Source organism: Oncorhynchus kisutch, unplaced genomic scaffold (genome assembly GCF_002021735.2).
Source record: "Oncorhynchus kisutch isolate 150728-3 unplaced genomic scaffold, Okis_V2 scaffold3931, whole genome shotgun sequence".
NCBI classification, from domain to species: domain Eukaryota; kingdom Metazoa; phylum Chordata; class Actinopteri; order Salmoniformes; family Salmonidae; genus Oncorhynchus; species Oncorhynchus kisutch.
In genome coordinates this window covers 156,774-184,254 of record NW_022265876.1, presented here as the reverse complement: position 1 = coordinate 184,254, position 27,481 = coordinate 156,774, and the positions used below count along the sequence as shown (strand labels likewise).

The 27,481-nt window shown below is 44.6% G+C and overlaps 1 protein-coding gene across 1 annotated transcript; it reads left to right on the top strand.

The window, feature by feature from the left end:
- The first annotated feature begins 2,332 nt into the window (after positions 1 to 2,332).
- LOC116372126 (gastrula zinc finger protein XlCGF57.1-like) lies at positions 2,333 to 25,882 on the top strand. The gene is made up of 3 exons (XM_031821231.1): positions 2,333 to 2,544; positions 21,571 to 21,730; positions 21,823 to 25,882. The coding sequence occupies exons 1-3, from the start codon at positions 2,536 to 2,538 to the stop codon at positions 23,469 to 23,471; spliced, it is 1,818 nt and encodes a 605-aa protein (XP_031677091.1). The 5' UTR covers positions 2,333 to 2,535; the 3' UTR covers positions 23,472 to 25,882.
- Positions 25,883 to 27,481: the final 1,599 nt, after the last annotated feature.

Below are 27,481 nucleotides of genomic sequence, written 5' to 3'. Positions count from 1 at the left end.
TCCCTCTACTGTTCCCTCTAATGTTCCCTCTAATGTTCCCTCTACTGTTCCCACTACTGTTCCCTCTACTGTTCCCTCAATCCCCCATCCCATCGAGCCCTCTACTGTTCCCTCTACTGTTCCCTCTACTGTTCCCCCTACTGTTCCCTCTACTGTTCCCTCTACCCATCCCTCAATCCCCCATCCCATCGAGCCCTCTACTGTTCCCTCTACTGTTCCCTCTACTGTTCCCTCAATCCCCCATCCCATCGAGCCCTCTACTGTTCCCTCTACTGTTCCCTCTACTGTTCCCTCAATCCCCCATCCCATCGAGCCCTCTACTGTTCCCTCTACCCATCCCTCAATCCCATCGAGCCCTCTACTGTTCCCTCTACCCATCCCTCAATCCCCCATCCCATCGAGCCCTCTACTGTTCCCTCTACCCATCCCTCAATCCCCCATCCCATCGAGCCCTCTACTGTTCCCTCTACCCATCCCTCAATCCCCCATCCCATCGAGCCCTCTACTGTTCCCTCTACCCATCCCTCAATCCCCCATCCCATCGAGCCCTCTACTGTTCCCTCTACCCATCCCTCAATCCCCCATCCCATCGAGCCCTCTACTGTTCCCTCTACCCATCCCTCAATCCCCCATCCCATCGAGCCCTCTACTGTTCCCTCTACCCATCCCTCAATCCCATCGTGTTTTTCCCTCTTATGGCTTTACCTACATTTTTTAAAACACTTTTTCTGATAGAATTTTTAAGAATGTGGGTACAGTAGTAATAATAACAATAATAATAACAATAATAAATTAAACATTTGTACTCTGGGCAACTGTATAATAATAGAATAAACAAAACTATGACTGAATGTGACTCCATGAAGAATGCCCTCCCCAATAGGTCCCTTCGCCCTCCATAGGACACCGCCAGCACCCCCCCCCCACCATCAGCCCTCCATAGGACACCCCCAGCACCTCCACCATCCCCATCAGCCCTCCATAGGACATCTTCAGCACCTCCACCCCCCCTCCCCCCATCAGCCCTCCATAGGACACCTTCAGCACCTCCACCATCCCCATCAGCCCTCCATAGGACACCCCCAGCACCTCCAACATCCCCATCAGCCCTCCATAGGACACCCCCAGCACCTCCACCATCCCCATCAGCCCTTCATAGGACACCCCCAGCACCTCCACCATCCCCATCAGCCCTCCATAGGACACCCCCAGCACCTCCACCCCCCCCCCCATCAGCCCTCCATAGGACACCCCCAGCACCTCCACCATCCCCACCAGCCCTCCATAGGACACCCCCAGCACCTCCACCCCACAAATCACAATAATATATATATATATATATATATATATATATATATATATATATATATATATATATATATATATATATATATATATATATATATATATATATATACATAAACATATTCACAGGATACTCAACTTATCTCTTTTCCTACATCAGATGTACAGGTGACATTTCCACCTGGATGACAGCACATAATCAGCAACACAGAGATGATCTTCATCCGAGGGAATGCCTGCCCGTTCTCATTGTTACATCAGATGATCACATGTCATTTACATTCCATCCCTAAGGATTGCCTGCCTGTTCTCAGATGTTAGATAACCCCAGGTAAAACACACATCATTTACATCCCAGCCGTTGTCAGCTCCAGATTTGACTACTTCAACTCCCACCCTGTTCGAGTCCCTGCATTCTCAGATTCCCCTCAGTTATTCATCTCTATATTGTGATCAATAAAGTGTTTCAAAATGCTGTTTTTTTTTATGAACATATACGTTCAGATCCTTCCTGAGAGAGAAGGGGTGTAGTATCTTCAGATGGGCGTGTGGTTTTGTCACTAGAGTCAAATACTTTCTGTGGCATACATCAGAGTCAAATACTTTCTACAGAACAAACTTCATGTCAGGATAGGCAACCGAAATGAATAATTAATGTGTGCGTGTTATATTAAACAGAGGAGGGAGTAAAATGTAGGCAAGCAATAAACATTTCAGAACAACTACTAGTCGAAGAGACGACGCATTTTGGCGAAGAGACGTATTTTAATAGACTAATACACTTGAAACAAATAGCCAAACCGAAAACTGCAGACATTACTAGTGCGACCCCCCCACCTCCCCCCGCGATCAAACCGCCATAAAAAAATAAAATGAAACGCAGTGATCACGTGATCACTGACAGCTGCCTTGAAGAACACACCTACAATTCTTTCTGCTTCTAAGATCAGTTAAAAAGAGGCTGAACTGACAACGGAGTGAAGAGCAAAAAAAAAGCAGGTCGCAGCAATGAAGAATTGAGTGCGTAGAATTCTGGCAGGGGGGCTTTTCTGCACAACACCGGAAGTGAAGGCGGAGCCTCGGCTCTTTTGTCTTGTGATTTTGGGCAGAGAGCCACATGTTGAAATATAACGTCTCAGACCTCTACAATATCAGTAGACTAGACATAAATATTCCCATCTGGTTAACTTCGCCGGATCTCTGTAATCGACAATAACGGAAGAATCTACAATGAATAAGGTAGGTTTATATACATTTAAGACAAGGGGTCTTTGTAGCCAACTTCCTGCGTATAACGATCAAAACAAATGCTATTGGGTAACATACACTATTATTGCGGGTGTAGCGAAATGCTATTGACATTTGTGCTGTTTTTGTACGTGAAAATAATGTATTTGTTATTTTTAAACTCGTTGGGAAGGTTCGTAAGCAACCATTTCACTGTGAAGTCGCATGCTGAAAGTTGGTGGCCATATGCATAAATCGCTCCGCCATTTCCTTGTTGCAAAAAAATATAATAGTTTACCTAATTTCAGTTTGTGACAAAAGAAGCACGCACAGTATAGAGAATCATTGTACCATCTAAACCACTGTGAAATATATTTTCAATAACCAACCATATTGTTTTTTGAAGCTGGTGAACAAAACCAAGTATACAGAACAAAAAATACAAACGCGACATGCAACCATTTAATAGAATTTTACCGAGTTACAGTTCATTTGAGGAAATCTGTCAATTTAAATAAATTCATTAGGCCCTGAGAGAGAGAGAGAGACTTTTTTTTTTTTTTACTAGTGTAACGGATGTGAAACGGCTAGCTTTAGTTTCAATCGGTGACGTCACTTGCTCTGAGACCTTGAAGTAGTGGTTCCCCCGCGGCTTTTGTGGAGCGATGGGTAACGATGCTTCGTGGGTGACTGTTGTTGATGTGTGCAGAGGGTCCCTGGTTCGCGCCCGGGTATGGGCGAGGGGACGGTCTAAAGTTATACTGTTACACTAACATAGAGGACCTGGTAAACTAGCCTATTCCCTATAATGTTATTAACTATAACCCCAACAGAAATAACTTCAAACCAAATCGTTTGCACTCATGACTACTGCTTTCAATAACCTTTTCAGCCAGTTTACAAGCAAATACTATGTGAATGTATTTTTTATAAATCAGCTAGCAATGTTGCTAACTAGCCTGCTAATGTTCTGTGACTGCATGAGACAGACAGCAGCTATCAACACCAAGCTTACAGCTACATTAAAGTAAACCAATGTTACTGGTATATAGTTATCTAAGCCAGCCAGCTAAAGTTAGCTGCTAGATAAACTAGCCAGCTAACTAGCCTAGCTATCAAAGCCCCCCACAGCACTGTTATATCCTATCAAAGCCCCCCCCCCCCACACACAGCACTCTGTTATATCCTATCAAAGCCCCCCCCCCCCCCCCCCCCCACTCCCCCCCCACAGCACTCTGTTATATCCTATCAACCCACCCACAGCATTCTGTTATATCCTATCAACCCCCCCACAGCACTCTGTTATATCCTATCAAAGCCCCCCCCCCCCCCCCCCACAGCACTCTGTTATATCCTATCAAAGCCCCCCCCCCACAGCACTCTGTTATATCCTATCAAAGCCCCCCCCCCCCCCCCACAGCACTCTGTTATATCCTATCAAAGCCCCCCCCCCCCACCCACAGCACTGGTTAATAGCAGAATTCCCAATCCCCCAAAGGTTGTAATCGCCTGGTTAATAGAAAAATTTCCAATTCCCCAGAGGTTGTAATCGCCTGGTTAATAGAAAAATTTCCAATGCCCCAGAGGTTGTAATCGCCTGGTTAATAGAAACATTTCCAATTCCCCAGAGGTTGTAATCGCCTGGTTAATAGCAGAATTCCCAATTCCCCAGAGGTTGTAATCGCCTGGTTAATAGCAGAATTCCCAATTCCCCAGAGGTTGTAATCGCCTGGTTAATAGAAACATTTCCAATTCCCCAGAGGTTGTAATCGCCTGGTTAATAGAAACATTTCCAATTCCCCAGAGGTTGTAATCGCCTGGTTAATAGAAACATTTCCAATTCCCCAGAGGTTGTAATCGCCTGGTTAATAGCAGAATTCCCAATTCCCCAGAGGTTGTAATCGCCTGGTTAATAGCAGAATTCCCAATTCCCCAGAGGTTGTAATCGCCTGGTTAATAGCAGAATTCCCAATTCCCCAGAGGTTGTAATCGCCTGGTTAATAGCAGAATTCCCAATTCCCCAGAGGTTGTAATCGCCTGGTTAATAGCAGAATTCCCAATTCCCCAGAGGTTGTAATCGCCTGGTTAATAGAAACATTTCCAATCCCCCAGAGGTTGTAATCGCCTGGTTAATAGAAGAATTCCCAATTCCCCAGAGGTTGTAATCGCCTGGTTAATAGAAGAATTCCCAATTCCCCAGAGGTTGTAATCGCCTGGTTAATAGAAAAATGTCCAATTCCCCAGAGGTTGTAATCGCCTGGTTAATAGAAACATTTCCAATCCCCCAGAGGTTGTAATCGCCTGGTTAATAGAAACATTCCCAATTCCCCAGAGGTTGTAATCGCCTGGTTAATAGAAACATTTCCAATCCCCCAGAGGTTGTAATCGCCTGGTTAATAGAAACATTTCCAATTCCCCAGAGGTTGTAATCGCCTGGTTAATAGAAAAATTTCCAATTCCCCAGAGGTTGTAATCGCCTGGTTAATAGAAACATTTCCAATTCCCCAGAGGTTGTAATCGCCTGGTTAATAGCAGAATTCCCAATTCCCCAGAGGTTGTAATCGCCTGGTTAATAGCAGAATTCCCAATTCCCCAGAGGTTGTAATCGCCTGGTTAATAGCAGAATTCCCAATCCCCCAGAGGTTGTAATCGCCTGGTTAATAGAAGAATTCCCAATTCCCCAGAGGTTGTAATCGCCTGGTTAATAGAAAAATTTCCAATTCCCCAGAGGTTGTAATCGCCTGGTTAATAGAAACATTTCCAATTCCCCAGAGGTTGTAATCGCCTGGTTAATAGCAGAATTCCCAATTCCCCAGAGGTTGTAATCGCCTGGTTAATAGCAGAATTCCCAATTCCCCAGAGGTTGTAATCGCCTGGTTAATAGCAGAATTCCCAATTCCCCAGAGGTTGTAATCGCCTGGTTAATAGCAGAATTCCCAATTCCCCAGAGGTTGTAATCGCCTGGTTAATAGAAACATTTCCAATCCCCCAGAGGTTGTAATCGCCTGGTTAATAGAAGAATTCCCAATTCCCCAGAGGTTGTAATCGCCTGGTTAATAGAAGAATTCCCAATTCCCCAGAGGTTGTAATCGCCTGGTTAATAGAAAAATTCCCAATTCCCCAGAGGTTGTAATCGCCTGGTTAATAGAAAAATTCCCAATTCCCCAGAGGTTGTAATCGCCTGGTTAATAGAAACATTCCCAATTCCCCAGAGGTTGTAATCGCCTGGTTAATAGAAAAATGTCCAATTCCCCAGAGGTTGTAATCGCCTGGTTAATAGAAAAATGTCCAATTCCCCAGAGGTTGTAATCGCCTGGTTAATAGAAACATTTCCAATTCCCCAGAGGTTGTAATCGCCTGGTTAATAGAAACATTTCCAATCCCCCAGAGGTTGTAATCGCCTGGTTAATAGAAACATTTCCAATCCCCCAGAGGTTGTAATCGCCTGGTTAATAGAAACATTCCCAATTCCCCAGAGGTTGTAATCGCCTGGTTAATAGAAACATTTCCAATGCCCCAGAGGTTGTAATCGCCTGGTTAATAGAAACATTTCCAATCCCCCAGAGGTTGTAATCGCCTGGTTAATAGAAGAATTCCCAATTCCCCAGAGGTTGTAATCGCCTGGTTAATAGAAAAATTCCCAATTCCCCAGAGGTTGTAATCGCCTGGTTAATAGAAAAATTCCCAATTCCCCAGAGGTTGTAATCGCCTGGTTAATAGAAACATTCCCAATTCCCCAGAGGTTGTAATCGCCTGGTTAATAGAAAAATGTCCAATTCCCCAGAGGTTGTAATCGCCTGGTTAATAGAAACATTTCCAATCCCCCAGAGGTTGTAATCGCCTGGTTAATAGAAACATTCCCAATTCCCCAGAGGTTGTAATCGCCTGGTTAATAGCAGAATTCCCAATTCCCCAGAGGTTGTAATCGCCTGGTTAATAGAAACATTCCCAATTCCCCAGAGGTTGTAATCGCCTGGTTAATAGAAACATTCCCAATTCCCCAGAGGTTGTAATCGCCTGGTTAATAGAAAAATTTCCAATTCCCCTGAGGTTGTAATTGCCTGGTTAATAGCAGAATTCCCAATTCCCCAGAGGTTGTAATAGCAGAATTCCCAATCCCCCAGAGGTTGTAATTGCCTGGTTAATAGAAACATTCCCAATCCCCCAGAGGTTGTAATCGCCTGGTTAATAGCAGAATTCCCAATTCCCCAGAGGTTGTAATTGCCTGGTTAATAGCAGAATTCCCAATTCCCCAGAGGTTGTAATCGCCTGGTTAATAGCAGAATTCCCAAAGTCCCAGAATTTCTGCAAACGGTTGCTTCATTATGCAGAGAACGTTCTGAAAATCATACAGGCAAATAGCCTTTTATACCTCACATTTGGTCATACCATCTACCATACCCATTATAAATGCCCCTCTTCTCTAACACTGTCAATGCTATTTATAAGTCTACTCCAACACATTACATTGCTTATCATATTTTGCCACATTGTTACATAACCTACTGCAAGCCTAACGGTTTCTCCCCTCCCTGGGTGGGGAGACGTGTGGTAGGATTAATTTCTGTATTACCAAGAAGAGAGAGACTTAACTCCACACACCAATCAGAGTTATACTTAAACTTACACCTTTTAATAATAATTAAGCTTTGCAATAGCATTTGACTTTCAACAATTCACTATCTCTAATGAATTGTTGAGTGTCAACATAACGCCAACTGAGATCTTTTATAGCAAACCCCCCCTAGTCGACATGACAAATCACAGATAATAGGAACTGTTCACAAAGGAAGACTTTTACTTGAGAGAGGAAGTGTCCCACGGAGATCTTTTATAGCAAAGATCCACCACCCACCCTAGTCGACATGACAAACCACAGATAATAGGAACTGTTCACAAAGGAAGACTTTTACTTGAGAGAGGAAGTGTCCCATGGTCAGATAGCATTCGCTATCAATTATCGTTCAGTTTGGTCTCTAAGACGAGGTTCTAATCTCATTCCTGGTACTTCATAGTACAAAAAAACAACTCATCCAATGGCATAGATCAATTGTCAACTCTAGATACTCCCATCTCAAGTAAAACCTCCCTTGACCCCACTCCTGGACAAGCTCACTGAAGGGAGTGAGCCTCTTAGGTCATACAATATCCCAAGATAAGTGCAACATCAGAGGACATAAGATGGTTCCAGACACTGCCTCCAGACACTGCCATACACCTCCCCCCCAATAGACAAATGAGGGAGTGACTTGCCCACAGACATTGTAGAGACAAAGTAATTGGTTCCCCATTAATCACGCCATCCATTCACATGGTTTAAGAATAGGTAAAGACACATTCACATGGTTTAAGAATAGGTAAAGACACATTCACATGGTTTAAGAATAGGTAAAGACACATTCACATGGTTTAAGAATAGGTAAAGACACATTCACATGGTTTAAGAATAGGTAAAGACACATTCACATGGTTTAAGAATAGGTAAAGACACATTCACATGGTTTAAGAATAGGTAAAGACACATTCACATGGTTTAAGAATAGGTAAAGACACATTCACATGGTTAAAGAATAGGTAAAGACACATTCACATGGTTAAAGAATAGGTAAAGACACATTCACATGGTTAAAGAATAGGTAAAGACACATTCACATGGTTTAAGAATAGGTAAAGACACATTCACATGGTTTAAGAATAGGTAAAGACACATTCACATGGTTTAAGAATAGGTAAAGACACATTCACATGGTTTAAGAATAGGTAAAGACACATTCACATGGTTTAAGAATAGGTAAAGACACATTCACATGGTTTAAGAATAGGTAAAGACACATTCACATGGTTTAAGAATAGGTAAAGACACATTCACATGGTTTAAGAATAGGTAAAGACACATTCACATGGTTAAAGAATAGGTAAAGACACATTCACATGGTTTAAGAATAGGTAAAGACACATTCACATGGTTTAAGAATAGCTAAAGACACATTCACATGGTTTAAGAATAGCTAAAGACACATTCACATGAGAAGACAATGTTCCATTCCTGTCCTCTTCCCGTTCTGATATTCTGCATAGCACCAGGGACATGTGAAAGACAAGCCTGATCTCTCCCCTCTCTGGGCCCCAAGAAATACTTATTTTCCACCATAATTTGCAAATAAAATCATAAAAAATCCTACAATGTGATTTTCTGGATTTTTTCCCCCCTAATTTTGACTGTCATAGTTGAAGTGTACCTATGATGAAAATTACAGGCCTCTCATCTTTTTAAGTGGGAGAACTTGCACAATTGGTGGCTGACTAAATACTTTTTGGCCCCATTGTGTGTGTGTGTGTGTGTGTGTGTGTGTATATATATATAAGTTGCAAAAAATGTGAAACTGTTTTTGCTTTGTTATTGTGTGTAGATTGAGGAGAGAAAAATAACTATTAAATACATTGTAGAATAAGGTGGTAAATGTAACAACTGTGGTAAAAGTCAAGGGGTCTGAATACTTTCCAAATGCTCTGCATGAAACGCACATGTCTCAGTCATAGTTAGGAGATTAATGCATGGATTGGTAAGATTTTGGCACCGTCATGTTATACTGCCTGGTAACATCTGGTGCATGTATTCCGTGAAACAAATTTGCTACAACACAAAATTCCTGTTGCTGTGGGAGTGGACTTACGAGTCTGTTAACTATCTTTATCAGGGGAGTGCAGGACCCTTTCAGGGCCGCAAAACAACAGCTCTGAATTATAGCCCCTCTTTCACGTGACGCTCCGTGCAGAGTAGAATACTAGACAACGTGATGGAACAAAGGAGGCATGTTAAAAGGCTATCGGACGTGTAACTTTTGAAAATGAGCTATAAGCAGAAGCCTACAGCTGGACTGTTATTTGTATGTTGGCCGAAGTCCTCTTTTTCAATCGAACGGCAGTGAAAGTGGAGTCCGTCTCTATTCTCCATTTTCTCTTGTGACTTTACACGCTGACCATACTGACGCGAGCGTTGCAAAATAAATGTACAACGTGCATGTTATTCAATTATTGCACCCACACTGCTCGCACGCGCCAATGAACGTCAGCGTTGCCATTGTGCGTTTCAGGTAAAATAACAGCTCGAAATGTATCTCCCAGGACAAATTAGCTAGCAACTGCAAGCTAGCTCATTTAAATTGTCATAAATGTTTAATGCTTTTCGAACCTGTCGACGAAATGATTATAATTGGTTCAGAGTTTGTTTTGATATTTCAACCTGCATGTCGTGATCACTTTTAGTGTGTTGGGGACAAAATACATTTGCGCGCGCGTCCGGTCTGGGCATGGTGTTAGGCAGAGAGTAACGTGTTGGAATGTAACGTTTCGGTCTTCTACCTCCCTAATCTACAAGGTCAGTAGACTAAACATAAACAATTATCATCTGGTTAACTTCTCCTGAACTCTGCAATCGACCACAAACAAAACAAAAGTTTATACAATGAATCAGATGAGTTTATTTGTTTATTATATAGCTGGGTGAAGCCTCCCTTAACTAGCCTACAGGTCTAGGATCAGCGTGCGCTCTCCCAATCCTAACCTTAACTATTAGGGTGGTTTTATATAACTGGGTGAAGCCTCCCTTAACTAGCCTACAGGTCTAGGATCAGCGTGCGCTCTCCCAATCCTAACCTTAACTATTAGGGTGGTTTTATATAACTGGGTGAAGCCTCCCTTAACTAGCCTACAGGTCTAGGATCAGCGTGCGCTCTCCCAATCCTAACCTTAACTATTAGGGTGGTTTTATATAACTGGGTGAAGCCTCCCTTAACTAGCCTACAGGTCTAGGATCAGCGTGCGCTCTCCCAATCCTAACCTTAACTATTAGGGTGGTTTTATATAACTGGGTGAAGCCTCCCTTAACTAGCCTACAGGTCTAGGATCAGCGTGCGCTCTCCCAATCCTAACCTTAACTATTAGGGTGGTTTTATATAACTGGGTGAAGCCTCCCTTAACTAGCCTACAGGTCTAGGATCAGCGTGCGCTCTCCCAATCCTAACCTTAACTATTAGGGTGGTTTTATATAACTGGGTGAAGCCTCCCTTAACTAGCCTACAGGTCTAGGATCAGCGTGCGCTCTCCCAATCCTAACCTTAACTATTAGGGTGGTTTTATATAACTGGGTGAAGCCTCCCTTAACTAGCCTACAGGTCTAGGATCAGCGTGCGCTCTCCCAATCCTAACCTTAACTATTAGGGTGGTTTTATATAACTGGGTGAAGCCTCCCTTAACTAGCCTACAGGTCTAGGATCAGCGTGCGCTCTCCCAATCCTAACCTTAACTATTAGGGTGGTTTTATATAACTGGGTGAAGCCTCCCTTAACTAGCCTACAGGTCTAGGATCAGCGTGCGCTCTCCCAATCCTAACCTTAACTATTAGGGTGGTTTTATATAACTGGGTGAAGCCTCCCTTAACTAGCCTACAGGTCTAGGATCAGCGTGCGCTCTCCCAATCCTAACCTTAACTATTAGGGTGGTTTTATATAACTGGGTGAAGCCTCCCTTAACTAGCCTACAGGTCTAGGATCAGCGTGCGCTCTCCCAATCCTAACCTTAACTATTAGGGTGGTTTTATATAACTGGGTGAAGCCTCCCTTAACTAGCCTACAGGTCTAGGATCAGCGTGCACTCTCCCAATCCTAACCTTAACTATTAGGGTGGTTTTATATAACTGGGTGAAGCCTCCCTTAACTAGCCTACAGGTCTAGGATCAGCGTGCACTCTCCCAATCCTAACCTTAACTATTAGGGTGGTTTTATATAACTGGGTGAAGCCTCCCTTAACTAGCCTACAGGTCTAGGATCAGCGTGCGCTCTCCCAATCCTAACCTTAACTATTAGGGTGGTTTTATATAACTGGGTGAAGCCTCCCTTAACTAGCCTACAGGTCTAGGATCAGCGTGCACTCTCCCAATCCTAACCTTAACTATTAGGGTGGTTTTATATAACTGGGTGAAGCCTCCCTTAACTAGCCTACAGGTCTAGGATCAGCGTGCGCTCTCCCAATCCTAACCTTAACTATTAGGGTGGTTTTATATAACTGGGTGAAGCCTCCCTTAACTAGCCTACAGGTCTAGGATCAGCGTGCGCTCTCCCAATCCTAACCTTAACTATTAGGGTGGTTTTATATAACTGGGTGAAGCCTCCCTTAACTAGCCTACAGGTCTAGGATCAGCGTGCGCTCTCCCAATCCTAACCTTAACTATTAGGGTGGTTTTATATAACTGGGTGAAGCCTCCCTTAACTAGCCTACAGGTCTAGGATCAGCGTGCGCTCTCCCAATCCTAACCTTAACTATTAGGGTGGTTTTATATAACTGGGTGAAGCCTCCCTTAACTAGCCTACAGGTCTAGGATCAGCGTGCGCTCTCCCAATCCTAACCTTAACTATTAGGGTGGTTTTATATAACTGGGTGAAGCCTCCCTTAACTAGCCTACAGGTCTAGGATCAGCGTGCGCTCTCCCAATCCTAACCTTAACTATTAGGGTGGTTTTATATAACTGGGTGAAGCCTCCCTTAACTAGCCTACAGGTCTAGGATCAGCGTGCGCTCTCCCAATCCTAACCTTAACTATTAGGGTGGTTTTATATAACTGGGTGAAGCCTCCCTTAACTAGCCTACAGGTCTAGGATCAGCGTGCGCTCTCCCAATCCTAACCTTAACTATTAGGGTGGTTTTATATAACTGGGTGAAGCCTCCCTTAACTAGCCTACAGGTCTAGGATCAGCGTGCGCTCTCCCAATCCTAACCTTAACTATTAGGGTGGTTTTATATAACGGGGTGAAGCCTCCCTTAACTAGCCTACAGGTCTAGGATCAGCGTGCGCTCTCCCAATCCTAACCTTAACTATTAGGGTGGTTTTATATAACTGGGTGAAGCCTCCCTTAACTAGCCTACAGGTCTAGGATCAGCGTGCGCTCTCCCAATCCTAACCTTAACTATTAGGGTGGTTTTATATAACTGGGTGAAGCCTCCCTTAACTAGCCTACAGGTCTAGGATCAGCGTGCGCTCTCCCAATCCTAACCTTAACTATTAGGGTGGTTTTATATAACTGGGTGAAGCCTCCCTTAACTAGCCTACAGGTCTAGGATCAGCGTGCGCTCTCCCAATCCTAACCTTAACTATTAGGGTGGTTTTATATAACTGGGTGAAGCCTCCCTTAACTAGCCTACAGGTCTAGGATCAGCGTGCGCTCTCCCAATCCTAACCTTAACTATTAGGGTGGTTTTATATAACTGGGTGAAGCCTCCCTTAACTAGCCTACAGGTCTAGGATCAGCGTGCGCTCTCCCAATCCTAACCTTAACTATTAGGGTGGTTTTATATAACGGGGTGAAGCCTCCCTTAACTAGCCTACAGGTCTAGGATCAGCGTGCGCTCTCCCAATCCTAACCTTAACTATTAGGGTGGTTTTATATAACTGGGTGAAGCCTCCCTTAACTAGCCTACAGGTCTAGGATCAGCGTGCGCTCTCCCAATCCTAACCTTAACTATTAGGGTGGTTTTATATAACTGGGTGAAGCCTCCCTTAACTAGCCTACAGGTCTAGGATCAGCGTGCGCTCTCCCAATCCTAACCTTAACTATTAGGGTGGTTTTATATAACTGGGTGAAGCCTCCCTTAACTAGCCTACAGGTCTAGGATCAGCGTGCGCTCTCCCAATCCTAACCTTAACTATTAGGGTGGTTTTATATAACTGGGTGAAGCCTCCCTTAACTAGCCTACAGGTCTAGGATCAGCGTGCGCTCTCCCAATCCTAACCTTAACTATTAGGGTGGTTTTATATAACTGGGTGAAGCCTCCCTTAACTAGCCTACAGGTCTAGGATCAGCGTGCGCTCTCCCAATCCTAACCTTAACTATTAGGGTGGTTTTATATAACTGGGTGAAGCCTCCCTTAACTAGCCTACAGGTCTAGGATCAGCGTGCGCTCTCCCAATCCTAACCTTAACTATTAGGGTGGTTTTATATAACTGGGTGAAGCCTCCCTTAACTAGCCTACAGGTCTAGGATCAGCGTGCGCTCTCCCAATCCTAACCTTAACTATTAGGGTGGTTTTATATAACTGGGTGAAGCCTCCCTTAACTAGCCTACAGGTCTAGGATCAGCGTGCGCTCTCCCAATCCTAACCTTAACTATTAGGGTGGTTTTATATAACTGGGTGAAGCCTCCCTTAACTAGCCTACAGGTCTAGGATCAGCGTGCGCTCTCCCAATCCTAACCTTAACTATTAGGGTGGTTTTATATAACTGGGTGAAGCCTCCCTTAACTAGCCTACAGGTCTAGGATCAGCGTGCGCTCTCCCAATCCTAACCTTAACTATTAGGGTGGTTTTATATAACTGGGTGAAGCCTCCCTTAACTAGCCTACAGGTCTAGGATCAGCGTGCGCTCTCCCAATCCTAACCTTAACTATTAGGGTGGTTTTATATAACTGGGTGAAGCCTCCCTTAACTAGCCTACAGGTCTAGGATCAGCGTGCGCTCTCCCAATCCTAACCTTAACTATTAGGGTGGTTTTATATAACTGGGTGAAGCCTCCCTTAACTAGCCTACAGGTCTAGGATCAGCGTGCGCTCTCCCAATCCTAACCTTAACTATTAGGGTGGTTTTATATAACTGGGTGAAGCCTCCCTTAACTAGCCTACAGGTCTAGGATCAGCGTGCGCTCTCCCAATCCTAACCTTAACTATTAGGGTGGTTTTATATAACTGGGTGAAGCCTCCCTTAACTAGCCTACAGGTCTAGGATCAGCGTGCGCTCTCCCAATCCTAACCTTAACTATTAGGGTGGTTTTATATAACTGGGTGAAGCCTCCCTTAACTAGCCTACAGGTCTAGGATCAGCGTGCACTCTCCCAATCCTAACCTTAACTATTAGGGTGGTTTTATATAACTGGGTGAAGCCTCCCTTAACTAGCCTACAGGTCTAGGATCAGCGTGCGCTCTCCCAATCCTAACCTTAACTATTAGGGTGGTTTTATATAACTGGGTGAAGCCTCCCTTAACTAGCCTACAGGTCTAGGATCAGCGTGCGCTCTCCCAATCCTAACCTTAACTATTAGGGTGGTTTTATATAACTGGGTGAAGCCTCCCTTAACTAGCCTACAGGTCTAGGATCAGCGTGCGCTCTCCCAATCCTAACCTTAACTATTAGGGTGGTTTTATATAACTGGGTGAAGCCTCCCTTAACTAGCCTACAGGTCTAGGATCAGCGTGCGCTCTCCCAATCCTAACCTTAACTATTAGGGTGGTTTTATATAACTGGGTGAAGCCTCCCTTAACTAGCCTACAGGTCTAGGATCAGCGTGCGCTCTCCCAATCCTAACCTTAACTATTAGGGTGGTTTTATATAACTGGGTGAAGCCTCCCTTAACTAGCCTACAGGTCTAGGATCAGCGTGCGCTCTCCCAATCCTAACCTTAACTATTAGGGTGGTTTTATATAACTGGGTGAAGCCTCCCTTAACTAGCCTACAGGTCTAGGATCAGCGTGCGCTCTCCCAATCCTAACCTTAACTATTAGGGTGGTTTTATATAACTGGGTGAAGCCTCCCTTAACTAGCCTACAGGTCTAGGATCAGCGTGCGCTCTCCCAATCCTAACCTTAACTATTAGGGTGGTTTTATATAACTGGGTGAAGCCTCCCTTAACTAGCCTACAGGTCTAGGATCAGCGTGCGCTCTCCCAATCCTAACCTTAACTATTAGGGTGGTTTTATATAACTGGGTGAAGCCTCCCTTAACTAGCCTACAGGTCTAGGATCAGCGTGCGCTCTCCCAATCCTAACCTTAACTATTAGGGTGGTTTTATATAACTGGGTGAAGCCTCCCTTAACTAGCCTACAGGTCTAGGATCAGCGTGCGCTCTCCCAATCCTAACCTTAACTATTAGGGTGGTTTTATATAACTGGGTGAAGCCTCCCTTAACTAGCCTACAGGTCTAGGATCAGCGTGCGCTCTCCCAATCCTAACCTTAACTATTAGGGTGGTTTTATATAACTGGGTGAAGCCTCCCTTAACTAGCCTACAGGTCTAGGATCAGCGTGCGCTCTCCCAATCCTAACCTTAACTATTAGGGTGGTTTTATATAACTGGGTGAAGCCTCCCTTAACTAGCCTACAGGTCTAGGATCAGCGTGCGCTCTCCCAATCCTAACCTTAACTATTAGGGTGGTTTTATATAACTGGGTGAAGCCTCCCTTAACTAGCCTACAGGTCTAGGATCAGCGTGCGCTCTCCCAATCCTAACCTTAACTATTAGGGTGGTTTTATATAACTGGGTGAAGCCTCCCTTAACTAGCCTACAGGTCTAGGATCAGCGTGCGCTCTCCCAATCCTAACCTTAACTATTAGGGTGGTTTTATATAACTGGGTGAAGCCTCCCTTAACTAGCCTACAGGTCTAGGATCAGCGTGCGCTCTCCCAATCCTAACCTTAACTATTAGGGTGGTTTTATATAACTGGGTGAAGCCTCCCTTAACTAGCCTACAGGTCTAGGATCAGCGTGCGCTCTCCCAATCCTAACCTTAACTATTAGGGTGGTTTTATATAACGGGGTGAAGCCTCCCTTAACTAGCCTACAGGTCTAGGATCAGCGTGCGCTCTCCCAATCCTAACCTTAACTATTAGGGTGGTTTTATATAACTGGGTGAAGCCTCCCTTAACTAGCCTACAGGTCTAGGATCAGCGTGCGCTCTCCCAATCCTAACCTTAACTATTAGGGTGGTTTTATATAACTGGGTGAAGCCTCCCTTAACTAGCCTACAGGTCTAGGATCAGCGTGCGCTCTCCCAATCCTAACCTTAACTATTAGGGTGGTTTTATATAACTGGGTGAAGCCTCCCTTAACTAGCCTACAGGTCTAGGATCAGCGTGCGCTCTCCCAATCCTAACCTTAACTATTAGGGTGGTTTTATATAACTGGGTGAAGCCTCCCTTAACTAGCCTACAGGTCTAGGATCAGCGTGCGCTCTCCCAATCCTAACCTTAACTATTAGGGTGGTTTTATATAACTGGGTGAAGCCTCCCTTAACTAGCCTACAGGTCTAGGATCAGCGTGCGCTCTCCCAATCCTAACCTTAACTATTAGGGTGGTTTTATATAACTGGGTGAAGCCTCCCTTAACTAGCCTACAGGTCTAGGATCAGCGTGCGCTCTCCCAATCCTAACCTTAACTATTAGGGTGGTTTTATATAACTGGGTGAAGCCTCCCTTAACTAGCCTACAGGTCTAGGATCAGCGTGCGCTCTCCCAATCCTAACCTTAACTATTAGGGTGGTTTTATATAACGGGGTGAAGCCTCCCTTAACTAGCCTACAGGTCTAGGATCAGCGTGCGCTCTCCCAATCCTAACCTTAACTATTAGGGTGGTTTTATATAACTGGGTGAAGCCTCCCTTAACTAGCCTACAGGTCTAGGATCAGCGTGCGCTCTCCCAATCCTAACCTTAACTATTAGGGTGGTTTTATATAACTGGGTGAAGCCTCCCTTAACTAGCCTACAGGTCTAGGATCAGCGTGCGCTCTCCCAATCCTAACCTTAACTATTAGGGTGGTTTTATATAACTGGGTGAAGCCTCCCTTAACTAGCCTACAGGTCTAGGATCAGCGTGCGCTCTCCCAATCCTAACCTTAACTATTAGGGTGGTTTTATATAACTGGGTGAAGCCTCCCTTAACTAGCCTACAGGTCTAGGATCAGCGTGCGCTCTCCCAATCCTAACCTTAACTATTAGGGTGGTTTTATATAACTGGGTGAAGCCTCCCTTAACTAGCCTACAGGTCTAGGATCAGCGTGCGCTCTCCCAATCCTAACCTTAACTATTAGGGTGGTTTTATATAACGGGGTGAAGCCTCCCTTAACTAGCCTACAGGTCTAGGATCAGCGTGCGCTCTCCCAATCCTAACCTTAACTATTAGGGTGGTTTTATATAACTGGGTGAAGCCTCCCTTAACTAGCCTACAGGTCTAGGATCAGCGTGCGCTCTCCCAATCCTAACCTTAACTATTAGGGTGGTTTTATATAACTGGGTGAAGCCTCCCTTAACTAGCCTACAGGTCTAGGATCAGCGTGCGCTCTCCCAATCCTAACCTTAACTATTAGGGTGGTTTTATATAACTGGGTGAAGCCTCCCTTAACTAGCCTACAGGTCTAGGATCAGCGTGCGCTCTCCCAATCCTAACCTTAACTATTAGGGTGGTTTTATATAACTGGGTGAAGCCTCCCTTAACTAGCCTACAGGTCTAGGATCAGCGTGCGCTCTCCCAATCCTAACCTTAACTATTAGGGTGGTTTTATATAACTGGGTGAAGCCTCCCTTAACTAGCCTACAGGTCTAGGATCAGCGTGCGCTCTCCCAATCCTAACCTTAACTATTAGGGTGGTTTTATATAACTGGGTGAAGCCTCCCTTAACTAGCCTACAGGTCTAGGATCAGCGTGCGCTCTCCCAATCCTAACCTTAACTATTAGGGTGGTTTTATATAACTGGGTGAAGCCTCCCTTAACTAGCCTACAGGTCTAGGATCAGCGTGCGCTCTCCCAATCCTAACCTTAACTATTAGGGTGGTTTTATATAACTGGGTGAAGCCTCCCTTAACTAGCCTACAGGTCTAGGATCAGCGTGCGCTCTCCCAATCCTAACCTTAACTATTAGGGTGGTTTTATATAACTGGGTGAAGCCTCCCTTAACTAGCCTACAGGTCTAGGATCAGCGTGCGCTCTCCCAATCCTAACCTTAACTATTAGGGTGGTTTTATATAACTGGGTGAAGCCTCCCTTAACTAGCCTACAGGTCTAGGATCAGCGTGCGCTCTCCCAATCCTAACCTTAACTATTAGGGTGGTTTTATATAACTGGGTGAAGCCTCCCTTAACTAGCCTACAGGTCTAGGATCAGCGTGCGCTCTCCCAATCCTAACCTTAACTATTAGGGTGGTTTTATATAACTGGGTGAAGCCTCCCTTAACTAGCCTACAGGTCTAGGATCAGCGTGCGCTCTCCCAATCCTAACCTTAACTATTAGGGTGGTTTTATATAACTGGGTGAAGCCTCCCTTAACTAGCCTACAGGTCTAGGATCAGCGTGCGCTCTCCCAATCCTAACCTTAACTATTAGGGTGGTTTTATATAACTGGGTGAAGCCTCCCTTAACTAGCCTACAGGTCTAGGATCAGCGTGCGCTCTCCCAATCCTAACCTTAACTATTAGGGTGGTTTTATATAACTGGGTGAAGCCTCCCTTAACTAGCCTACAGGTCTAGGATCAGCGTGCGCTCTCCCAATCCTAACCTTAACTATTAGGGTGGTTTTATATAACTGGGTGAAGCCTCCCTTAACTAGCCTACAGGTCTAGGATCAGCGTGCGCTCTCCCAATCCTAACCTTAACTATTAGGGTGGTTTTATATAACTGGGTGAAGCCTCCCTTAACTAGCCTACAGGTCTAGGATCAGCGTGCGCTCTCCCAATCCTAACCTTAACTATTAGGGTGGTTTTATATAACTGGGTGAAGCCTCCCTTAACTAGCCTACAGGTCTAGGATCAGCGTGCGCTCTCCCAATCCTAACCTTAACTATTAGGGTGGTTTTATATAACTGGGTGAAGCCTCCCTTAACTAGCCTACAGGTCTAGGATCAGCGTGCGCTCTCCCAATCCTAACCTTAACTATTAGGGTGGTTTTATATAACTGGGTGAAGCCTCCCTTAACTAGCCTACAGGTCTAGGATCAGCGTGCGCTCTCCCAATCCTAACCTTAACTATTAGGGTGGTTTTATATAACTGGGTGAAGCCTCCCTTAACTAGCCTACAGGTCTAGGATCAGCGTGCGCTCTCCCAATCCTAACCTTAACTATTAGGGTGGTTTTATATAACTGGGTGAAGCCTCCCTTAACTAGCCTACAGGTCTAGGATCAGCGTGCGCTCTCCCAATCCTAACCTTAACTATTAGGGTGGTTTTATATAACTGGGTGAAGCCTCCCTTAACTAGCCTACAGGTCTAGGATCAGCGTGCGCTCTCCCAATCCTAACCTTAACTATTAGGGTGGTTTTATATAACTGGGTGAAGCCTCCCTTAACTAGCCTACAGGTCTAGGATCAGCGTGCGCTCTCCCAATCCTAACCTTAACTATTAGGGTGGTTTTATATAACTGGGTGAAGCCTCCCTTAACTAGCCTACAGGTCTAGGATCAGCGTGCGCTCTCCCAATCCTAACCTTAACTATTAGGGTGGTTTTATATAACTGGGTGAAGCCTCCCTTAACTAGCCTACAGGTCTAGGATCAGCGTGCGCTCTCCCAATCCTAACCTTAACTATTAGGGTGGTTTTATATAACTGGGTGAAGCCTCCCTTAACTAGCCTACAGGTCTAGGATCAGCGTGCGCTCTCCCAATCCTAACCTTAACTATTAGGGTGGTTTTATATAACTGGGTGAAGCCTCCCTTAACTAGCCTACAGGTCTAGGATCAGCGTGCGCTCTCCCAATCCTAACCTTAACTATTAGGGTGGTTTTATATAACTGGGTGAAGCCTCCCTTAACTAGCCTACAGGTCTAGGATCAGCGTGCGCTCTCCCAATCCTAACCTTAACTATTAGGGTGGTTTTATATAACTGGGTGAAGCCTCCCTTAACTAGCCTACAGGTCTAGGATCAGCGTGCGCTCTCCCAATCCTAACCTTAACTATTAGGGTGGTTTTATATAACTGGGTGAAGCCTCCCTTAACTAGCCTACAGGTCTAGGATCAGCGTGCGCTCTCCCAATCCTAACCTTAACTATTAGGGTGGTTTTATATAACGGGGTGAAGCCTCCCATAACTAGTTAGGATTGGGAGAGCGCACGCTGATCCTAGACCTGTAGTTGAAGGAGGCTTCAGACGCCTACTGTAGCATATTATAAGTCTCTGGTATCCCTGACCTAGGGGGGACAACATGAGGTCTGGGGTCTCTGGTATCCCTGACCTAGGGGGGACAACACGAGGTCTGGGGTCTCTGGTATCCCTGACCTAGGGGGGAACAACACGAGGGTCTGGGGTCTCTGGTATCCCTGACCTAGGGGGGAACAACACGAGGTCTGGGGTCTCTGGTATCCATGACCTAGGGTCTCTGGTATCCCTGACCTAGGGTCTCTGGTATCCCTGACCTAGGGGGGACAACATGAGGTCTGGGGTCTCTGGTATCCCTAACCTAGGGGGAACAACACGAGGTCTGGGGTCTCTGGTATCCCTAACCTAGGGGGAACAACACGAGGTCTGGGGTCTCTGGTATCCCTGACCTAGGGGGGACAACACGAGGGTCCTGGGGTCTCTGGTATCCCTGACCTAGGGAGGGAACAACACCAGAAAACAGAATGTAAGCAGAATCCATTTGAGTGTACAGAGCTGGGTCAACATGGAGTTGATCACCTAGACATGTAAAAGCAGAACGTAAAACGAAAATGTGTACCTTTTTTAATCTAGGCACCAAAAGCCATGTATCTGTAATAAGATGTGTTTGTACTAATCAAGTATTATGAAAGCACTTATATTAGGAAAGTATTTTATGCAATAAATATATTATTGTATTAATATCATGGCGCCGCTACCAATACAATCTAGACTGAGCGAAGATCAGTCAGGTCTCAGAGTAGATCATCATTGTGTTTTACCCTTCAGTGTTCTAACATGAGATCAGATCTCAGATTAGATCATCATTGTGTTCTAACATGAGATCAGATCTCAGATTTAGATCATCATTGTGTTTTACCCTTCAGTGTTGTAACATGAGATCAGATCTAAGATTAGATCATCATTGTGTTTTATCCTTCAGTGTTGTAACATGAGATCAGATCATCATTGTGTACTAACATGAGATCAGATCTAAGATTAGATCATCATTGTGTTTTATCCTTTCAGTGTTCTAACATGAGATCAGATCTCAGATCAGATCATCATTGTGTACTAACATGAGATCAGATCTAAGATTAGATCGTTGTGTTTTACCCTTCAGTGTTCTAACATGAGAACTTCACTACCCTCTTTTTCGGATTTACAGGAAACACCTATCCCACCCCCCTCCTCCCTCTCCCTCCGACCCTCCTCCCCCTTCACCCTCCCGGGGGCCCCAGGTCGTGCCTCTCCCGGTAGTGCCTTACTGCAGGGTATGAAGAGGTTGTCTGTGCTGTTGGTGGACTGCAGGAAAACAACAGGGCTGAGTGGGTTTATGTTCTTACATACATTTATTTTGGGACACTCCCTAGATGTTCTTAATTGCCATTCAATATAACGGTCTGTCGTTGTTTCACAGGGGGCAGCCATAACCGTCGCTCTCTCAGAAGAGTCATATCTGGGGAGGCTAACGAACATGATGCTGACGGGGCAGAGAACAGTCTCTCCAGATCAGAACACCTCAAACACCAGCAGAGAGTGGCAGGGAAGAAACCTCACCGCTGCTCATACTGTGGAAAGAGTTTCACCTCTTCGTCAAACCTTAAAACACACCAGAGAATTCATACTGGAGAGAAACCGTTTCACTGCACAGACTGTGGGAAGAGTTTTGTTCAATTAGGCAACCTGAAAATTCATCTGCGGACACACACACAAGAGAAGCCTTACCACTGCTCTGTCTGTGAGAAGAGCTTTTCAACATCACATGGTAATAAAGTGCACCAGAGAACGCACACCGGAGAGAAGCCTTACCACTGCTCTGACTGTGGGAAGAGTTTTGCTCATTCAAGAAATCTGATAAAGCACCAGCGCATACACACAGGAGAGAAACCGTACAGCTGTGATCAATGTGGGAAGAGATTTACTAGCTCAAATGACCTGATACTACACCATAGAATACACACTGGAGAGAAACCTTACCACTGTTTGGACTGTGGGAAAAGTTTTACTCAGGCAAGCAACCTGAAAACACACCAGCGCAGACACCTGGGCCAGAAGCTTCACCACTGTTCAGATTGTGGAAGTAACTTTTCAACATCAAGGGGTTTAGAGCTGCACCAGCGAACACACACCGGTGTGAAACCTTACTACTGCTTCAGCTGTAGTAAAAGTTTTGCTAGATTAGACGGACTGACAGTGCACCAGCGAACACACACAGGTGAGAAGCCTTTTAGCTGTGATCAGTGTGGGAAGAGATTTGCTCAGTCAGCACACTTGACTGTACACCAGAGAACACACACTGGAGAGAAACCATACCACTGCTCAGACTGTGGAATAAGCTTTATTAATTCAAGTCACCTTAAGGTACATCAGAGAGTACACACAGGAGAGAAGCCTTATAACTGTGATGTATGTGGCAAAAGTTTTGTTGCATCAGGAAGTCTGGCTTCACACCTTCGAACCCACACAGGAGAGAAGCCTTACCATTGTACCGACTGTGGGACAAGCTTTGGCAAGTCAGGCCATTTAAAAGTGCACCAGAGAACACACACAGGAGAGAAGCCTTACCATTGTGCCGACTGTGGGAAAAGCTTTGCTGAGCCAGGCGGTTTAAAGTCACACCGGAGAACACACACAGGAGAGAAGCCTTACCACTGCTCTGACTGCGGAATGGGCTTAACCACTTCAGGTGGACTTAAAATACACCGGAGAACACACACAGGAGAAAAACCATTCCACTGCTCTGACTGTGGGAAAAGATTTAATCAGTCTGGGCAGTTGGTTTTACACCAGCGAATACACACTGGCGAAAAGCCTTACCACTGCTCAGACTGTGGGCTGAGTTGTACTTCTTCAGGGGATTTAAAAGTGCACCTGCGAACACACACTGGAGAGAAGCCTTTTGGCTGTGATCAGTGTGGGAAGAGGTTCGCTCAGTCAGGAAGCCTGGCTGGACACAAGAGAACACACACTGGAGAGAAGCCTTTTGGCTGTGATCGGTGTGGGAAGAGGTTCAGTCAGTCAGGAACCCTGGCTGGACACAAGAGGAAACACCACACTGGTGGGTAACCTTTCCATTTCTTTTATAGCTGAAACCAGTTAATGGTAGACTATCGGAGAGAAGCCGTGCAGGGTGAGCTTTCTTAATGTCGCCATGCTTGGTGTAACAAGGGAACTTTAAATAACTGTCCATTTAATTACAATATTTTTAATTTATTTAACTAGGCAAGTCAGTTAAGAACAAATTCTTATTTTCAATGACAGCCTAGGAACAGTGGGTTAACTGCCTGTTCAGGGGCAGAACGACTAGATTTGTACCTTGTCAGCTCGGGGGTTTGAACTTGCAATCTTCCGGCTACTAGTCCAACACTCTAACCACTAGGCTACTCTGCCGCCCCAATATGAGTGAAAAAGTCTGTGTTTGAATGGTTTGGGCGTATACCGGTCATTAAAATGATTCATGACATGTTAACAGTGCATTGGTCAGCTCCGAGAAAGCAGGGAGGCAGCTCCTCCCTGCAAGTTTCAGGCAAGTCTGTCCTTAGGGATAAGGCAAGGGTCCGTTTTGAAAATGTTCAACCCTGTCCACCATCCAACTCACCATGGTCAACCCTGTCTACCATCCAACTCACCATGGTCAACCCTGTCTACCATCCAACTCACCATGGTCAACCCTGTCTACCATCCAACTCACCATGGTCATCCCTGTCTACCATCCAACTCACCATGGTCAACCCTGTCTACCATCCAACTCACCATCACCATGGTCAACCGTGTCTACCATCCAACTCACCATGGTCAACCGTGTCTACCATCCAACTCACCATGGTCAACCGTGTCTACCATCCAACTCACCATGGTCAACCGTGTCTACCATCCAACTCTCATGGTCAACCGTGTCTACCATCCAACTCACCATGGTCAACCCTGTCTACCATCCAACTCACCATGGTCAACCCTGTCTACCATCCAACTCACCATGGTCAACCCTGTCTACCATCCAACTCACCATGGTCATCCCTGTCCACCATCCAACTCACCATGGTCATCCCTGTCCACCATCCAACTCACCATCACCATGGTCAACCCTGTCCACCATCCAACTCACCATCACCATGATCAACCCTGTCCACCATCCAACTCACCATCACCATGATCAAGCCTGTCCACCATCCACCATCACCATGGTCGACCCTGTCTACCCTCCAACTCACCATTATTAACCCTGTCTACCATCCATCTCGCCATTATTAACCCTGTCCACCATCCATCTCACCATTATTAACCCTGTCTACCCTCCAACTCACCATTATTAACCCTGTCCACCATCCATCTCACCATTATTAACCCTGTCTACCATCCATCTCACCATTATTAACCCTGTCTACCCTCCAACTCACCATTATTAACCCTGTCCACCATCCAACTCACCATTATTAACCCTGTCCACCATCCAACTCACCATTATTAACCCTGTCTACCCTCCAACTCACCATTATTAACCCTGTCCACCATCCAACTCACCATTATTAACCCTGTCCACCATCCAACTCACCATTATTAACCCTGTCCACCATCCAACTCACCATTATTAACCCTGTCCACCCTCCAACTCACCATTATTAACCCTGTCTACCCTCCAACTCACCATTATTAACCCTGTCTACCCTCCAACTCACCATTATTAACCCTGTCCACCATCCAACTTGGCTGCCATCAGAATATATGTTCTCTTCTTCTTTCCTTCTCTTCATGTTTTACCGGTCAGTGAGACAGTCTTTGATATAGCCGTGTCCTTCTCTTGTCTGTATACTGCAGTTCATACTTTACCTGTCAGTGAGACAGTCTTTGATAATAGCCATGTGTATGAGTGTTAATGGAATTTATATGTTTAAATTAATTATTAGAATATTCCACCCTGAAACCTTTTAATTGTATGAAATTGATTAGAATCATAAAATTATTATTAATGATGTGTGTAGTTTGTCAGTAAAAGCATAATTAATGATGTTTGTAGTTTTAGTCAGAATTAGAGTAAAACAATATATCTGTACAATATATGTTTATAGTATCTTAAAACACAGACTGTCTGAGCAAAATTCGTTGCCGACCTTGCTAGGGGCCTCAGAGATTTGGGAGAGGGCGGGGAGTACTTCTCAAGTCCCTCCTAATCTTGAGGGAGGACAGGGAGCGCTTCCCACAGTCTCCCTAATCTTGAGGGAGGACAAGGAGTGCTTCCCACGGTCTCCCTAATCTTGAGGGAGGACAGGGAGTGCTTCCTACGGTCTCCCTAATCTTGAGGGAGGACAAGGAGTGCTTCCCAAGGTCTCCCTAATCTTTGTCGGCTGGGTGGTGATACAGTATGTGCGTATTATACCTACTGTTTGTGTTTGAATGTAAGTGTGTAAGGAGCCAGTATAATATGAATGGTTTTGTGCAACGGACTAGCGCTCTCGTGAATAAACATTTTGACTATCATAGCTGGGCCTCCGTCTGTTTCATTCAACCAGAATCTTACAAATTCTGGGTTGCAGACTGAGTAGTTTAATTGAAGTGGTTTATGAACATTGAGAACATAATTCTCGCAACAATGAGACAGCCTAACCAATCACAATAAAGCATTGATATAACCATGTTTATGAGACAGCCTAACCAATCACAATAAAGCATTGATATAACCATGTTTATGAGACAGCCTAACCAATCACAATGAAGCATTTATATAACCATGTTTATGAGACAGCCTAACCAATCACAATAAAGCGTTGATATAACCATGTTTATGAGACAGCCTAACCAAAATGAAGAAGGTTAATTGAATGTTTTAAAGTATGGGACAAGAGGTCTGCCCTTCTCGCTCCTTCCTCGTTGTAAATGCATCTCTAACTGGTTCCATCTCCACTATATTGCAACAAAGAGCCAGGAGATGAGATGTTGCTAAACAACCAGTTTAGTAAATCAAGCTTAGAGCCAGGAGATGAGATGTTGCTAACAACCAGTTTAGTAAATAAATCTTAGAGCCAGGAGATGAGATGTTGCTAAACAACCAGTTTAGTAAATAAAGCTTAGAGCCAGGAGATTAGAGATGTTGCTAACAACCAGTTTAGTAAATAACTCTTAGAGCCAGGAGGTTAGAGATGTTGCTAAACAACCAGTTTAGTAAATAAATCTTAGAGCCAGGAGGTTAGAGATGCTGCTAAACAACCAGTTTAGTAAATAAAGCTTAGAGCCAGGAGGTTAGAGATGTTGCTAAACAACCAGTTTAGTAAATCAAGCTTAGAGCCAGGAGATGAGATGTTGCTAAACAACCAGTTTAGTAAATCAAGCTTAGAGCCAGGAGATGAGATGTTGCTAAACAACCAGATTAGTAAATCAAGTTTAGAGCCAGGAGATGAGATGTTGCTAAACAACCAGTTTAGTAAATCAAGCTTAGAGCCAGGAGATGAGATGTTGCTAAACAACCAGATTAGTAAATCAAGCTTAGAGCCAGGAGATGAGATGCTGCTAAACAACCAGTTTAGTAAATCAAGCTTAGAGCAAAGAGATGAGATGTTGCTAAACAACCAGTTTAGTAAATCAAGCTTAGAGCAAAGAGATGAGATGCTGCTAAACAACCACCTTAGTAAATACAGCTTTGAGCCAGGAGATTAGAGACGTTGCTAAACAACCAGTTTAGTAAATAAAGCTTAGAGCCAGGAGGTTAGAGAGAGACAACCAGTGTAGTAAAACTTGGTTTGGATGAAAAGCTAAAACCATAAAACTATCCCTTTAAGACAAGTGATCATATTTGATTGTTCACTTTTCTGTCATCTTAGATTGTTTGTGTAGTTTGACATTTCTGGCCATTGGCTGATTTTTCTAACACTCCCAGTTACCTTAAACATTAAAAACACTCCCAGTTACCTTAAACATTAAAAACACTCCCAGTTACCTTAAACATTAAAAACACTCCCAGTTACCTTAAACATTAAAAACACTCCCAGTTACCTTAAACATTAAAAACACTCCCAGTTACCTTAAACATTAAAAACACTCCCAGTTACCTTAAACATTAAAAACACTCCCAGTTACCTTAAACA